This window comes from Oncorhynchus clarkii, chromosome 19, assembly GCF_045791955.1.
Source record: "Oncorhynchus clarkii lewisi isolate Uvic-CL-2024 chromosome 19, UVic_Ocla_1.0, whole genome shotgun sequence".
NCBI lineage: Eukaryota > Metazoa > Chordata > Actinopteri > Salmoniformes > Salmonidae > Oncorhynchus > Oncorhynchus clarkii.
Window position 1 is genome coordinate 1,780,468 of NC_092165.1, and position 15,000 is coordinate 1,795,467.

Genomic DNA, 15,000 nt, shown 5'->3' on the forward strand with positions numbered 1-15,000 from the left:
CCCTCCTCCCCAAACCCAGCAGTCCCTCCTCCCTCCTCCCCAGCAGTCCCTCCCCTCCCTCCTCCCCAAACTCAGCAGTCCCTCCTCCCTCCTCCCCAAACAGCAGTCCCTACTCCCCAAAACCCAGCAGTCCCTCCTCCCCAAACCCAGCAGTCCCTCCTCCCTCCTCACCAAACCCAGCAGTCCCTCCTCCCTCCTCCCCACACAGCAGTCCCTCCTCACCAAACCCAGCAGTCCCCCCCCAGCAGTCCCTCCTCCCCCCAGCCCCAAACCCAGCATTCCCCCCACCCAGGCAGTCCCTCCTCCCTCCTTCCCAAACCCAGAAGTCCCTCCTCCCCAAACTCAGCAGTCCCTCCTCCCTCCTCCCCAAACTCAGCAGTCCCATCTCCCTCCTCCCCAAACCCAGCAGTCCCCCCCCCAGCAGTCCCTCCTCCCCCCAACCCCAAACCCAGCAGGCCCCAAACCCAGCAGTCCCTCCTCCCCCAGCAGTCCCTCCTCCCCAAACCCAGCAGTCCCCCCTCCCCCGGCCCCAAACCCAGCAGGCCCCAAACTCAGCAGTCCCTCCTCCCTCCTCCCGAAACTCAGCAGTCCCTCCGCCCCAAAACCCAGCAGTCCCTCCTCCCTCCTCCCCAAACCCAGCAGTCCCTCCTCCCTCCTCCCCAAACTCAGCAGTCCCTCCTCCCCAAACCCAGCAGCCCCCCCCCAGCAGTCCCTCCTCCCCCCAGCCCCAAACCCAGCATCCCCCCCCCAGCAGTCCCTCCTTCCCAAACCCAGCAGTCCCTCCTCCCCAAACTCAGCAGTCCCTCGTCCCTCCTCCCCAAACTCAGCAGTCCCTCCTCCCTCCTCCCCAAACTCAGCAGTCCCTCCTCCCCAAACCCAGCAGTCCCTCCTCCCCAAACCCAGCAGTCCCCCCTCCCCCGGCCCCAAACCCAGCAGTCCCTCCTCCCCAAGCAGTCCCTCCTCCCAAAACCCAGCAGTCCCCCCTCCCCCGGCCCCAAACCCAGCAGGCCCCAAACTCAGCAGTCCCTCCTCCCTCCTCCCCAAACTCAGCAGTCCCTCCTCCCAAAACCCAGCAGTCCCTCCTCCCCAAACCCAGCAGTCCCTCCTCCCTCCTCCCCAAACCCAGCAGTCCCTCCTCCCCAAACCCAGCAGTCCCCCCCTCCCCCGGCCACAAACCCAGCAGGCCCCAAACCCAGCAGTCCCTCCTCCCCCAGCAGTCCCTCCTCCCCAAACCCAGCAGTCCCCCAGGCCCAAACCCAGCATCCCCCCCCCCAGCAGTCCCTCCTCCCTCCTTCCCAAACCCAGCAGTCCCTCCTCCCTCCTCCCCAAACTCAGCAGTCCCTCCTCCCTCCTCCCCAAACTCAGCAGTCCCTCCTCCCTCCTCCCCAAACCCAGCAGTCCCCCCCCAGCAGTCCCTCCTCCCCCCAGCCCCAAACCCAGCATCCCCCCCCCCCAGCAGTCCCTCCTCCCTCCTTCCCAAACCCAGCAGTCCCTCCTCCCCAAACTCAGCAGTCCCTCCTCCCCAAACTCAGTCCCTCCTCCCTCCTCCCCAAACCCAGCAGTCCCTCCTCCCCCAGCCCCAAACCCAGCAGTCCCTCCTCCCCCAGCAGTCCCTCCTCCCCAAACCCAGCAGTCCCCCCTCCCCCGGCCCCAAACCCAGCAGGCCCCAAACCCAGCAGTCCCTCCTCCCCAAACCCAGAAGTCCCCCCTCCCCCGGCCCCAAACCCAGCAGGCCCCAAACTCAGCAGTCCCTCCTCCCTCCTCCCCAAACCCAGCAGTCCCTCCTCCCCCAGCCCCAAACCCAGCAGTCCCTCCTCCCCCAGCAGTCCCTCCTCCCCAAACCCAGCAGTCCCCCCTCCCCCGGCCCCAAACCCAGCAGGCCCCAAACCCAGCAGTCCCTCCTCCCCAAACCCAGCAGTCCCCCCTCCCCCGGCCCCAAACTCAGCAGTCCCTCCTCCCTCCTCCCCAAACTCAGCAGTCCCTCCTCCCTCCTCCCCAAACCCAGCAGTCCCTCCTCCCCAAACCCAGCAGTCCCTCCTCCCTCCTCCCCAAACCCAGCAGTCCCTCCTCCCTCCTCCCCAAACCCAGCAGTCCCTCCTCCCCCCAGCCCCAAACCCAGCATTCCCCCCCCAGCAGTCCCTCCTCCCTCCTTCCCAAACCCAGCAGTCCCTCCTCCCTCCTCCCCAAACCCAGCAGTCCCTCCTCCCCCCAGCCCCAAACCCAGCAGTCCCTCCTCCCCCAGCAGTCCCTCCTCCCCCAGCAGTCCCTCCTCCCCCAGCAGTCCCCCCTCCCCCGGCCCCAAACTCAGCAGGCCCCAAACTCAGCAGTCCCTCCTCCCTCCTCCCCAAACTCAGCAGTCCCTGCTCCCAAAAACCCAGCAGTCCCTCCTCCCTCCTCCCCAAACCCAGCAGTCCCTCCTCCCCAAACCCAGCAGTCCCTCCTCCCTCCTCCCTGAACCCAGCAGTCCCTCCTCCCTCAACCCAGCAGCACCCCCACCCGAGCAGTCCCTCCCCCCCAGCCCCAAACCCGGCATCCCCCCCCAGCAGTCCCTCCTCCCTCCTTCCCAAACCCAGCAGTCCCTCCTCCCCAAACTCAGCAGTCCAATCTCCCTCCTCCCCAAACTCAGCAGTCCCTCCTCCCTCCTCCCCAAACCCAGCAGTCCCTCCTCCCCCCAGCCCCAAACCCAGCAGTCCCTCCTCCCCCAGCAGTCCCTCCGCCCCCAGCAGTCCCTCCTCCCCAAACCCAGCAGTCCCCCCCCCCAGCCCCAAACCCAGCATCCCCCCCCAGCAGTCCCTCCTCCCTCCTTCCCAAACCCAGCAGTCCCCCCTCCCCCGGCCCCAAACCCAGCAGGCCCCAAACCCAGCAGTCCCTCCTCCCCCAGCAGTCCCCCCTCCCCCGGCCCCAAACCCAGCAGGCCCCAAACTCAGCAGTCCCTCCTCCCCAAACTCAGCAGTCCCTCCTCCCTCCTCCCCAAACCCAGCAGTCCCTCCTCCCCAAACCCAGCAGTCCCTCCTCCCCAAACCCAGCAGTCCCTCCTCCCCAAACCCAGCAATCCCTCCTCCCCCAGCCCCAAACCCAGCATCCGCCCCAAAACCCAGCAGTCCCTCCTCCCCAAACCCAGCAGTCCCTCCTCCCTCCTCCCCAAACCCAGCAGTCCCTCCTCCCTCCTCCCAAACCCAGCAGTCCCCCCCCCAGCAGTCCCTCCTCCCCCCAGCCCCAAACCCAGCAGTCCCTCCTCCCCCAGCAGTCCCTCCTCCCCCAGCAGTCCCTCCTCCCCAAACCCAGCAGTCCCCCCTCCCCCGGCCCCAAACCCAGCAGGCCCCAAACCCAGCAGTCCCTCCTCCCACCGCAGTCCCTCCTCCCCAAACCCAGCAGTCCCCCCTCCCCCGGCCCCAAACCCAGCAGGCCCCAAACCCAGCAGTCCCTCCTCCCCCAGCAGTCCCTCCTCCCCAAACCCAGCAGTCCCCCCCCCCCAACCCAGCGGTAGAGAGAAGTCACTCACTGCTAATGGTCATCAGCTTTCCAAACATGGCTGTGGTGTTGGCTTCAGACTGCAGAGAGGAAAGAGACCAGGTTACAAGAGGTGTGTGTGTATGTGTTGTAGTGTAATGAAGAGGCGTGTGGTGTGATGAAGAGGAGTGTAGTGTGATGAAGAGGAGTGTAGTGTGATGAAGAGGCGTGTGGTGTGATGAAGAGGCGTGTGGTGTGATGAAGAGGAGTGTGGTGTGATGAAGAGGTGTGATGAAGAGGCGTGACTCACGGCAGGTAGTTTGTGAAGGTCGAGCAGTTCTCTGACCAAACCTCTCAACATGTTCTGACACTTCCACATCTCATTCAGAGCCCTGAGAGACAGCGAGAGAGAGAGAGAGAGAGAGACAGAGACGAGAAGGGAGGGAGAGACAGAAAGAGAGAGAGAGCGAGAGAGAGAGACAGAGAGGAGAAGGGAGGGAGAGACAGAGAGAGAGAGACAGAGACGAGAGACAGAAACAGAGACAGACAGAGAGAGGGAGAGACAGAGAGCGAGAGAGAGAGAGGGAGACAGAGAGAGAGAGGGAGACAGAGAGAGAGAGGGAGACAGAGAGAGACAGAGAGAGAGAGGGAGACAGAGAGAGACAGAGAGAGAGAGGGAGCCAGAGAGAGACAGAGAGAGAGAGGGAGACAGAGAGAGACAGAGGATATGGAACAATACAATCAGAATACAATAGTTTAACCCAGAAGCCAAACTGACCACCATTTAACCCAGGCTGAACCCTGGAAAGACTCTCTGACAGCATCAGGAAGGAAATGGATCAACACTGATCTACAGGAGGCCTCATTATAACCATTCAGCCTGGTTTCAGAGAGGGGCAGCTTCCCTGATATCAGGAACCAGGTGCTCATAACACCAATACAGTCCATTCCGCCTGGTTTCAGAGAGGGGCAGCTTCCCTGATATCAGGAACCAGGTGCTCATAACACCAATACAGTCCATTCAGCCTGGTTTCAGAGAGGGGCAGCTTCCCTGATATCAGGAACCAGGTGCTCATAACACCAATACAGTCCCATTCAGCCTGGTTTCAGAGAGGGGCAGCTTCCCTGATATCAGGAACCAGGTGCTCATAACACCAATACAGTCCCATTCAGCCTGGTTTCAGAGAGGGGCAGCTTCCCTGATATCAGGAACCAGGTGCTCTTAACACCAATACAGTCCATTCAGCCTGGTTTCAGAGAGGGGCAGCTTCCCTGATATCAGGAACCAGGTGCTCATAACACCAATACAGTCCATTCAGCCTGGTTTCAGAGAGGGGCAGCTTCCCTGATATCAGGAACCAGGTGCTCTTAACACCAATACAGTCCCATTCAGCCTGGTTTCAGAGAGGGGCAGCTTCCCTGATATCAGGAACCAGGTGCTCTTAACACCAATACAGTCCATTCAGCCTGGTTTCAGAGAGGGGCAGCTTCCCTGATATCAGGAACCAGGTGCTCATAACACCAATACAGTCCATTCAGCCTGGTTTCAGAGAGGGGCAGCTTCCCTGATATCAGGAACCAGGTGCTCTTAACACCAATACAGTCCCATTCAGCCTGGTTTCAGAGAGGGGCAGCTTCCCTGATATCAGGAACCAGGTGCTCTTAACACCAATACAGTCCCATTCAGCCTGGTTTCAGAGAGGGGCAGCTTCCCTGATATCAGTCCATTCAGGAAGTATTCAGACCCCTGGACGTTTTACCCATTTTGTTACTTTACAGACGTTTTCTACAATTGATATATACCCCATGACGAAGCCACTACACCCCATGACGAAGCCCCATGACGAAGCCCCATGACGAAGCCCCATGACGAAGCCCCATGACGAAGCCACTACACCCCATGACGAAGCCCCATGACGAAGCCACTACACCCCATGACGAAGCCACTACACCCCATGACGAAGCCCCATGACGAAGCCACTACACCCCATGACGAAGCCCCATGACGAAGCCACTACACCCCATGACGAAGCCACTACACCCCATGACGAAGCCACTACACCCCATGACGAAGCCCCATGACGAAGCCACTACACCCCATGACGACGCCACTACACCCCATGACGACGCCACCACACCCCATGACGAAGCCCCATGACGAAGCCACTACACCCCATGACGAAGCCACTACACCCCATGACGAAGCCACCACACCCCATGACGACGCCACCACACCCCATGACGACGCCACTACACCCCATGACGAAGCCACTACACCCCATGACGACGCCACTACACCCCATGACGACGCCGCTACACCCCATGACGAAGCCGCTACACCCCATGACGAAGCCACTACACCCCATGACGACGCCACTACACCCCATGACGACGCCACTACACCCCATGACGACGCCGCTACACCCCATGACGAAGCCGCTACACCCCATGACGAAGCCACTACACCCCATGACGACGCCACTACACCCCATGACGAAGCCACTACACCCCATGACGAAGCCCCATGACGAAGCCACTACACCCCATGACGACGCCACTACACCCCATGACGAAGCCACTACACCCCATGACGAAGCCACTACACCCCATGACGAAGCCCCATGACGAAGCCACTACACCCCATGACGACGCCACTACACCCCATGACGACGCCACTACACCCCATGACGACGCCACTACACCCCATGACGACGCCACTACACCCCATGACGACGCCACTACACCCCATGACGACGCCACTACACCCCATGACGAAGCCACTACACCCCATGACGAAGCCACTACACCCCATGACGACGCCACTACACCCCATGACGAAGCCACTACACCCCATGACGAAGCCCTTACACCCCATGACGCCACTACACCCCATGACGACGCCACTACACCCCATGACGACGCCACTACACCCCATGACGAAGCCACTACACCCCATGACGAAGCCACTACACCCCATGACGAAGCCACTACACCCCATGACGAAGCCACTACACCCCATGACGAAGCCACTACACCCCATGACGAAGCCACTATACCCCATGACGCCACTACACCCCATGACGACGCAACTACACCCCATGACGAAGCCACTCCACCCCATGACGAAGCCACTACACCCCACGACGAAGCCACTACACCCCATGACGACGCCACTACACCCCATGACGAAGCCACTATATACCCCATGACGACGCCACTACACCCCATGACGAAGCCACTACACCCCATGACGAAGCCACTACACCCCATGACGAAGCCACTACACCCCATGACGACGCCACTACACCCCATCACGAAGCCACTACACCCCATGACGAAGCCACTACACCCCATGACGAAGCCACTACACCCCATGACGAAGCCCCATGACGAAGCCACTATACCCCATGACGAAGCCACTACATCCCATGACGAAGCCACTACACCCCATCACGAAGCCACTACACCCCATGACGAAGCCACTACACCCCATGACGAAGCCCCATGACGAAGCCACTATACCCCATGACGAAGCCACTATATACCCCATGACGACGCCACTACACCCCATGACGAAGCCACTACACCCCATGACGAAGCCACTACACCCCATGACGAAGCCACTACACCCCATGACGACGCCACTACACCCCATGACGACGCCACTACACCCCATGACGAAGCCCCATGACGAAGCCACTACACCCCATGACGAAGCCACTACATCCCATGACGAAGCCACTACATCCCATGACGAAGCCACTACACCCCATGACGAAGCCACTACACCCCATGACGAAGCCCCATGACGAAGCCACTACACCCCATGACGAAGCCCCATCACGAAGCCACTACACCCCATGACGAAGCCACTACACCCCATGACGAAGCCACTACGCCCCATGACGAAGCCACTACACCCCATGACGAAGCCACTACACCCCATGACGAAGCCCCATGACGAAGCCACTATACCCCATGACGAAACCCCATGACGAAGCCACTACACCCCATGACGAAGCCCCATGACGAAGCCACTACACCCCATGACGACGCCACTACGCCCCATGACGAAGCCACTACACCCCATGACGACGCCACTACACCCCATGACGAAGCCCCATGACGAAGCCACTACACCCCCATGACGAAGCCACTACACCCCATGACGAAGCCCCATGACGAAGCCACTACACCCCATGACGAAGCCACTACACCCCATGACGACGCCACTACACCCCACGACGACGCCACTACACCCCACGACGAAGCCACTACACCCCATGACGCCACTACACCCCATGACGAAGCCACTACACCCCATGACGAAGCCACTACACCCCATGACGAAGCCACTACACCCCATGACGAAGCCACTACACCCCATGACGCCACTACACCCCATGACGACGCCACTACACCCCATGACGAAGCCACTACACCCCATGACGACGCCACTACACCCCATGACGAAGCCACTACACCCCATGACGACGCCACTACACCCCATGACGAAGCCCCATGACGAAGCCACTACACCCCATGACGAAGCCACTACACCCCATGACGAAGCCACTACACCCCATGACGAAGCCACTACACCCCATGACGAAGCCCCATGACGAAGCCACTACACCCCACGACGAAGCCCCATGACGAAGCCACTACACCCCATGACGACGCCACTACGCCCCATGACGAAGCCCCATGACGAAGCCACTACACCCCATGACGAAGCCACTACACCCCATGACGAAGCCCCATGACGAAGCCACTACACCCCATGACGAAGCCACTACACCCCATGACGACGCCACTACACCCCATGACAAAGCCACTACACCCCATGACGAAGCCACTACATCCCATGACGACGCCACTACACCCCATGACGAAGCCACTACACCCCATGACGAAGCCACTACATCCCATGACGAAGCCACTACACCCCATGACGAAGCCACTACGCCCCATGACGAAGCCACTACACACCACCACGAAGCCACTACACCCCACGACGACGCCACTACACCCCATGACGAAGCCACTACACCCCATGACGAAGCCACTACACCCCATGACGAAGCCACTACACCCCATGACGAAGCCACTACACCCCATGACGAAGCCACTACACCCCATGACGAAGCCACTACACCCCATGACGAAGCCCCATGACGAAGCCACTACACCCCACGACGAAGCCCCATGACGAAGCCACTACACCCCATGACGACGCCACTACGCCCCATGACGAAGCCCCATGACGAAGCCACTACACCCCATGACGAAGCCACTACACCCCATGACGAAGCCCCATGACGAAGCCACTACACCCCAAGACGAAGCCACTACACCCCATGACGACGCCACTACACCCCATGACAAAGCCACTACACCCCATGACGAAGCCACTACATCCCATGACGACGCCACTACACCCCATGACGAAGCCACTACACCCCATGACGAAGCCACTACATCCCATGACGAAGCCACTACGCCCCATGACGAAGCCACTACGCCCCATGACGAAGCCACTACACACCACAACGAAGCCACTACACCCCACGACGACGCCACTACACCCCATGACGAAGCCACTACACCCCATGACGAAGCCACTACACCCCATGACGCCACTACGCCCCATGACGAAGCCACTACACCCCCATGACGAAGCCACTACACCCCATGACGAAGCCACTACACCCCATGACGCCACTACGCCCCATGACGAAGCCACTACACCCCACGACGACGCCACTACACCCCACGACGAAGCCACTACACCCCATGACGAAGCCACTACACCCCATGACGAAGCCACTACACCCCATGACGAAGCCACTACACCCCATGACGAAGCCACTACACCCCATGACGAAGCCACTACACCCCATGACGAAGCCCCATGACGAAGCCACTACACCCCATAGTCGTTTAAGTTTTGTTTAGTCTGACTGTTAGTTCTCAAAGATAATCATATTTAATATATAGATCCATTATCTCATCTACAAACTTTATGTCTGTTCTTAGTCGTTTAAGTTGACAAAAAGATTTCACACCAAAAATGTGTTTTTTTCACGGGTTTGTACTTTAACCCAAAAAAGGCCTGGTTAGGTGTGTGTGTGTGTGTGTGTGTGTGTGTGTTTGCACTAACTTGACAGCGTTGGTATCCAGACAGGCATACAGGTAGTAGAGACATTTCATCTTCTCCTCAGTGTCCAGACTGTGGGGAACCATGTACTGAGCAAATATCTTCTCTACTAACAACCTACAGACAGAGAGAGAGAGAGAGAGAGAGAGAGAGAGAGAGAGAGAGAGACACACACAGAGAAAGACACAGAGAGAGACACAGAGAGAGATGTGGATAAGAACCTAGAATATCCCAAAACAACACATGTAAATGGTTTAGTAGGATTAATTAAGAGTCTGTGTCCGTCGCAGTGTGTTGTCGATGCTGTTCTGGTAGTAGATGTGTGTGTGTGTGTGTGTGTGTGTGTGTACTTGTCGTCGATGCTGTTCTGGTAGTAGGTGTGTGTGTGTGTGTGTGTGTGTGTGTACTTGTCGTCGATGCTGTTCTGGTAGTAGATGTGGAGCAGCTTGTCTTTGATCCAGGAGATCTTCTGGGCCTGTTCCTTCCCAGCCTCATGATGGAGACAGTACTTCTTAAACAACTGGGCCAAACCCATCATCGCCTCCTTACGAACCCTCCACTATGGAGGAGAGGAGAGAGAGGGGAGAGGGGAGTGAGGAGAGAGGAGGAGAAAGGGGAGAGGGGAGAGGGGAGAGGGGAGAGGAGAGAGGAGAAGAGGGGAGAGAGGAGAGGAGAGAGAGGGGAGAGGGGAGAGGGGAGAGAGGAGAGAGGAGGAGAAAGGGGAGAGGGGAGAGGGGAGAGGGGAGAGGGGAGAGGGGAGGAAGAGGGAAGCAAGAAAGGAGGAGAGGGGAGAAGAGAGGAAGGGGAGGGGAAGGAAGTACGAGTGGAGGAGAGGATGATGAGGTAAGAGGGGACGAGGATGAGGAGGAGCGAGGAGAGAAAGAAAGATAAACATAACAAACAAACTATTACTTTCCAAAACAAAGGGATGAGAATGAAAAGAGGTCAGGTGAGAACTGAGAAGGTAGAGGTCAGGTGAGAACTGAGAAGGTAGAGGTCAGGTGAGAACTGAGAAGGTAGAGGTCAGGTGAGAACTGAGAAGGTAGAGGTCAGGTGAGAACGGAGAAGGTAGAGGTCAGGTGAGAACTGAGAAGGTAGAGGTCAGGTGAGAACGGAGAAGGTAGAGGTCAGGTGAGAACTGAGAAGGTAGAGGTCAGGTGAGAACTGAGAAGGTAGAGGTCAGGTGAGAACTGAGAAGGTAGAGGTCAGGTGAGAACTGAGAAGGTAGAGGTCAGGTGAGAACTGAGAAGGTAGAGGTCAGGTGAGAACTGAGAAGGTAGAGGTCAGGTGAGAACTGAGAAGGTAGAGGTCAGGTGAGAACTGAGAAGGTAGAGGTCAGGTGAGAACTGAGAAGGTAGAGGTCAGGTGAGAACTGAGAAGGTAGAGGTCAGGTGAGAACTGAGAAGGTAGAGGTCAGGTGAGAACTGAGAAGGTAGAGGTCAGGTGAGAACTGAGAAGGTAGAGGTCAGGTGAGAACTGAGAAGGTAGAGGTCAGGTGAGAACTGAGAAGGTAGAGGTCAGGTGAGAACTGAGAAGGTAGAGGTCAGGTGAGAACTGAGAAGGTAGAGGTCAGGTGAGAACTGAGAAGGTAGAGGTCAGGTGAGAACTGAGAAGGTAGAGGTCAGGTGAGAACTGAGAAGGTAGAGGTCAGGTGAGAACTGAGAAGGTAGAGGTCAGGTGAGAACTGAGAAGGAACTGAGAAGGTAGAGGTCAGGTGAGAACTGAGAAGGTAGAGGTCAGGTGAGAACTGAGAAGGTAGAGGTCAGGTGAGAACTGAGAAGGTAGAGGTCAGGTGAGAACTGAGAAGGTAGAGGTCAGGTGAGAACTGAGAAGGTAGAGGTCAGGTGAGAACTGAGAAGGTAGAGGTCAGGTGAGAACTGAGAAGGTAGAGGTCAGGTGAGAACTGAGAAGGTAGAGGTCAGGTGAGAACTGAGAAGGTAGAGGTCAGGTGAGAACTGAGAAGGTAGAGGTCAGGTGAGAACTGAGAAGGTAGAGGTCAGGTGAGAACTGAGAAGGTAGAGGTCAGGTGAGAACTGAGAAGGTAGAGGTCAGGTGAGAACTGAGAAGGTAGAGGTCAGGTGAGAACTGAGAAGGTAGAGGTCAGGTGAGAACTGAGAAGGTAGAGGTCAGGTGAGAACTGAGAAGGTAGAGGTCAGGTGAGAACTGAGAAGGTAGAGGTCAGGTGAGAACTGAGAAGGTAGAGGTCAGGTGAGAACTGAGAAGGTAGAGGTCAGGTGAGAACTGAGAAGGTAGAGGTCAGGTGAGAACTGAGAAGGTAGAGGTCAGGTGAGAACTGAGAAGGTAGAGGTCAGGTGAGAACTGAGAAGGTAGAGGTCAGGTGAGAACTGAGAAGGTAGAGGTCAGGTGAGAACTGAGAAGGTAGAGGTCAGGTGAGAACTGAGAAGGTAGAGGTCAGGTGAGAACTGAGAAGGTAGAGGTCAGGTGAGAACTGAGAAGGTAGAGGTCAGGTGAGAACTGAGAAGGTAGAGGTCAGGTGAGAACTGAGAAGGTAGAGGTCAGGTGAGAACTGAGAAGGTAGAGGTCAGGTGAGAACTGAGAAGGTAGAGGTCAGGTGAGAACTGAGAAGGTAGAGGTCAGGTGAGAACTGAGAAGGTAGAGGTCAGGTGAGAACTGAGAAGGTAGAGGTCAGGTGAGAACTGAGAAGGTAGAGGTCAGGTGAGAACTGAGAAGGTAGAGGTCAGGTGAGGTCAGGTGAGAACTGAGAAGGTAGAGGTCAGGTGAGAACTGAGAAGGTAGAGGTCAGGTGAGAACTGAGAAGGTAGAGGTCAGGTGAGAACTGAGAAGGTAGAGGTCAGGTGAGAACTGAGAAGGTAGAGGTCAGGTGAGAACTGAGAAGGTAGAGGTCAGGTGAGAACTGAGAAGGTAGAGGTCAGGTGAGAACTGAGAAGGTAGAGGTCAGGTGAGAACTGAGAAGGTAGAGGTCAGGTGAGAACTGAGAAGGTAGAGGTCAGGTGAGAACTGAGAAGGTAGAGGTCAGGTGAGAACTGAGAAGGTAGAGGTCAGGTGAGAACTGAGAAGGTAGAGGTCAGGTGAGAACTGAGAAGGTAGAGGTCAGGTGAGAACTGAGAAGGTAGAGGTCAGGTGAGAACTGAGAAGGTAGAGGTCAGGTGAGAACTGAGAAGGTAGAGGTCAGGTGAGAACTGAGAAGGTAGAGGTCAGGTGAGAACTGAGAAGGTAGAGGTCAGGTGAGAACTGAGAAGGTAGAGGTCAGGTGAGAACTGAGAAGGTAGAGGTCAGGTGAGAACTGAGGTCAAGGTAGAGGTCAGGTGAGAACTGAGAAGGTAGAGGTCAGGTGAGAACTGAGAAGGTAGAGGTCAGGTGAGAACTGAGAAGGTAGAGGTCAGGTGAGAACTGAGAAGGTAGAGGTCAGGTGAGAACTGAGAAGGTAGAGGTCAGGTGAGAACTGAGAAGGTAGAGGTCAGGTGAGAACTGAGAAGGTAGAGGTCAGGTGAGAACTGAGAAGGTAGAGGTCAGGTGAGAACTGAGAAGGTAGAGGTCAGGTGAGAACTGAGAAGGTAGAGGTCAGGTGAGAACTGAGAAGGTAGAGGTCAGGTGAGAACTGAGAAGGTAGAGGTCAGGTGAGAACTGAGAAGGTAGAGGTCAGGTGAGAACTGAGAAGGTAGAGGTCAGGTGAGAACTGAGAAGGTAGAGGTCAGGTGAGAACTGAGAAGGTAGAGGTCAGGTGAGAACTGAGAAGGTAGAGGTCAGGTGAGAACTGAGAAGGTAGAGGTCAGGTGAGAACTGAGAAGGTAGAGGTCAGGTGAGAACTGAGAAGGTAGAGGTCAGGTGAGAACTGAGAAGGTAGAGGTCAGGTGAGAACTGAGAAGGTAGAGGTCAGGTGAGAACTGAGAAGGTAGAGGTCAGGTGAGAACTGAGAAGGTAGAGGTCAGGTGAGAACTGAGAAGGTAGAGGTCAGGTGAGAACTGAGAAGGTAGAGGTCAGGTGAGAACTGAGAAGGTAGAGGTCAGGTGAGAACTGAGAAGGTAGAGGTCAGGTGAGAACTGAGAAGGTAGAGGTCAGGTGAGAACTGAGAAGGTAGAGGTCAGGTGAGAACTGAGAAGGTAGAGGTCAGGTGAGAACTGAGAAGGTAGAGGTCAGGTGAGAACTGAGAAGGTAGAGGTCAGGTGAGAACTGAGAAGGTAGAGGTCAGGTGAGAACTGAGAAGGTAGAGGTCAGGTGAGAACTGAGAAGGTAGAGGTCAGGTGAGAACTGAGAAGGTAGAGGTCAGGTGAGAACTGAGAAGGTAGAGGTCAGGTGAGAACTGAGAAGGTAGAGGTCAGGTGAGAACTGAGAAGGTAGAGGTCAGGTGAGAACTGAGAAGGTAGAGGTCAGGTGAGAACTGAGAAGGTAGAGGTCAGGTGAGAACTGAGAAGGTAGAGGTCAGGTGAGAACTGAGAAGGTAGAGGTCAGGTGAGAACTGAGAAGGTAGAGGTCAGGTGAGAACAAAGAACTGAGAAGGTAGAGGTCAGGTGAGAACTGAGAAGATAGAGGTCAGGTGAGAACTGAGAAGGTAGAGGTCAGGTGAGAACTGAGAAGGTAGAGGTCAAGTGAGAACTGAGAAGGTAGAGGTCAGGTGAGAACTGAGAAGGTAGAGGTCAGGTGAGAACTGAGAAGGTAGAGGTCAGGTGAGAACTGAGAAGGTAGAGGTCAGGTGAGAACTGAGAAGATAGAGGTCAGGTGAGAACTGAGAAGGTAGAGGTCAGGTGAGAATAAAGAACGGAGAAGGTAGAGGTCAGGTGAGAATAAAGAACGGAGAAGGTAGAGGTCAGGTGAGAATAAAGAACGGAGAAGGTAGAGGTCAGGTGAGAATAAAGAACTGAGAAGGTAGGTCAGGTGAGAACTGAGAAGGTAGAGGTCAGGTGAGAACTGAGAAGGTAGAGGTCAGGTGAGAACTGAGAAGGTAGAGGTCAGGTGAGAACTGAGAAGATAGAGGTCAGGTGAGAATAAAGAACGGAGAAGGTAGAGGTCAGGTGAGAATAAAGAACGGAGAAGGTAGAGGTCAGGTGAGAATAAAGAACTGAGAAGGTAGGTCAGGTGAGAACTGAGAAGGTAGAGGTCAGGTGAGAACTGAGAAGATAGAGGTCAGGTGAGAATAAAGAACTGAGAAGGTAGAGGTCAGGTGAGAATAAAGAACGGAGAAGGTAGAGGTCAGGTGAGAATAAAGAACTGAGAAGGTAGGTCAGGTGAGAACTGAGAAGGTGAGAACTGAGAAGGTAGAGGTCAGGTGAGAACTGAGAAGGTAGAGGTCAGGTGAAAATAAAGAACTGAGAAGGTAGAGGTCAGGTGAGAACGGAGAAGGTAGAGGTCAGGTGAGAATAAAGAACTGAGGTCGCACCCTCTTGTCCAGGGTCCTCTCCCTCACGAAGCCC

The 15,000-nt window shown here is 56.2% G+C and overlaps 1 protein-coding gene across 3 annotated transcripts in view; it reads right to left on the reverse strand.

The window, feature by feature from the left end:
* LOC139374575 (sister chromatid cohesion protein PDS5 homolog A-like) overlaps nucleotides 1-15,000 on the reverse strand; it is a 122,615-nt gene that overhangs the window by 72,142 nt on the left and 35,473 nt on the right. For all 3 annotated transcript variants that reach the window (XM_071115573.1, XM_071115574.1, XM_071115575.1), the window contains exons 11-15: nucleotides 14,967-15,000; nucleotides 10,018-10,169; nucleotides 9,614-9,727; nucleotides 3,761-3,842; nucleotides 3,503-3,551 (exon numbers count right to left, since the gene is read on the reverse strand). The exon at nucleotides 14,967-15,000 is cut by the window's right edge and continues 112 nt beyond it. In XM_071115573.1, the coding sequence (XP_070971674.1) occupies nucleotides 3,503-3,551; nucleotides 3,761-3,842; nucleotides 9,614-9,727; nucleotides 10,018-10,169; nucleotides 14,967-15,000 (431 nt within the window). The remainder of the gene's footprint in view (nucleotides 1-3,502; nucleotides 3,552-3,760; nucleotides 3,843-9,613; nucleotides 9,728-10,017; nucleotides 10,170-14,966) is intronic.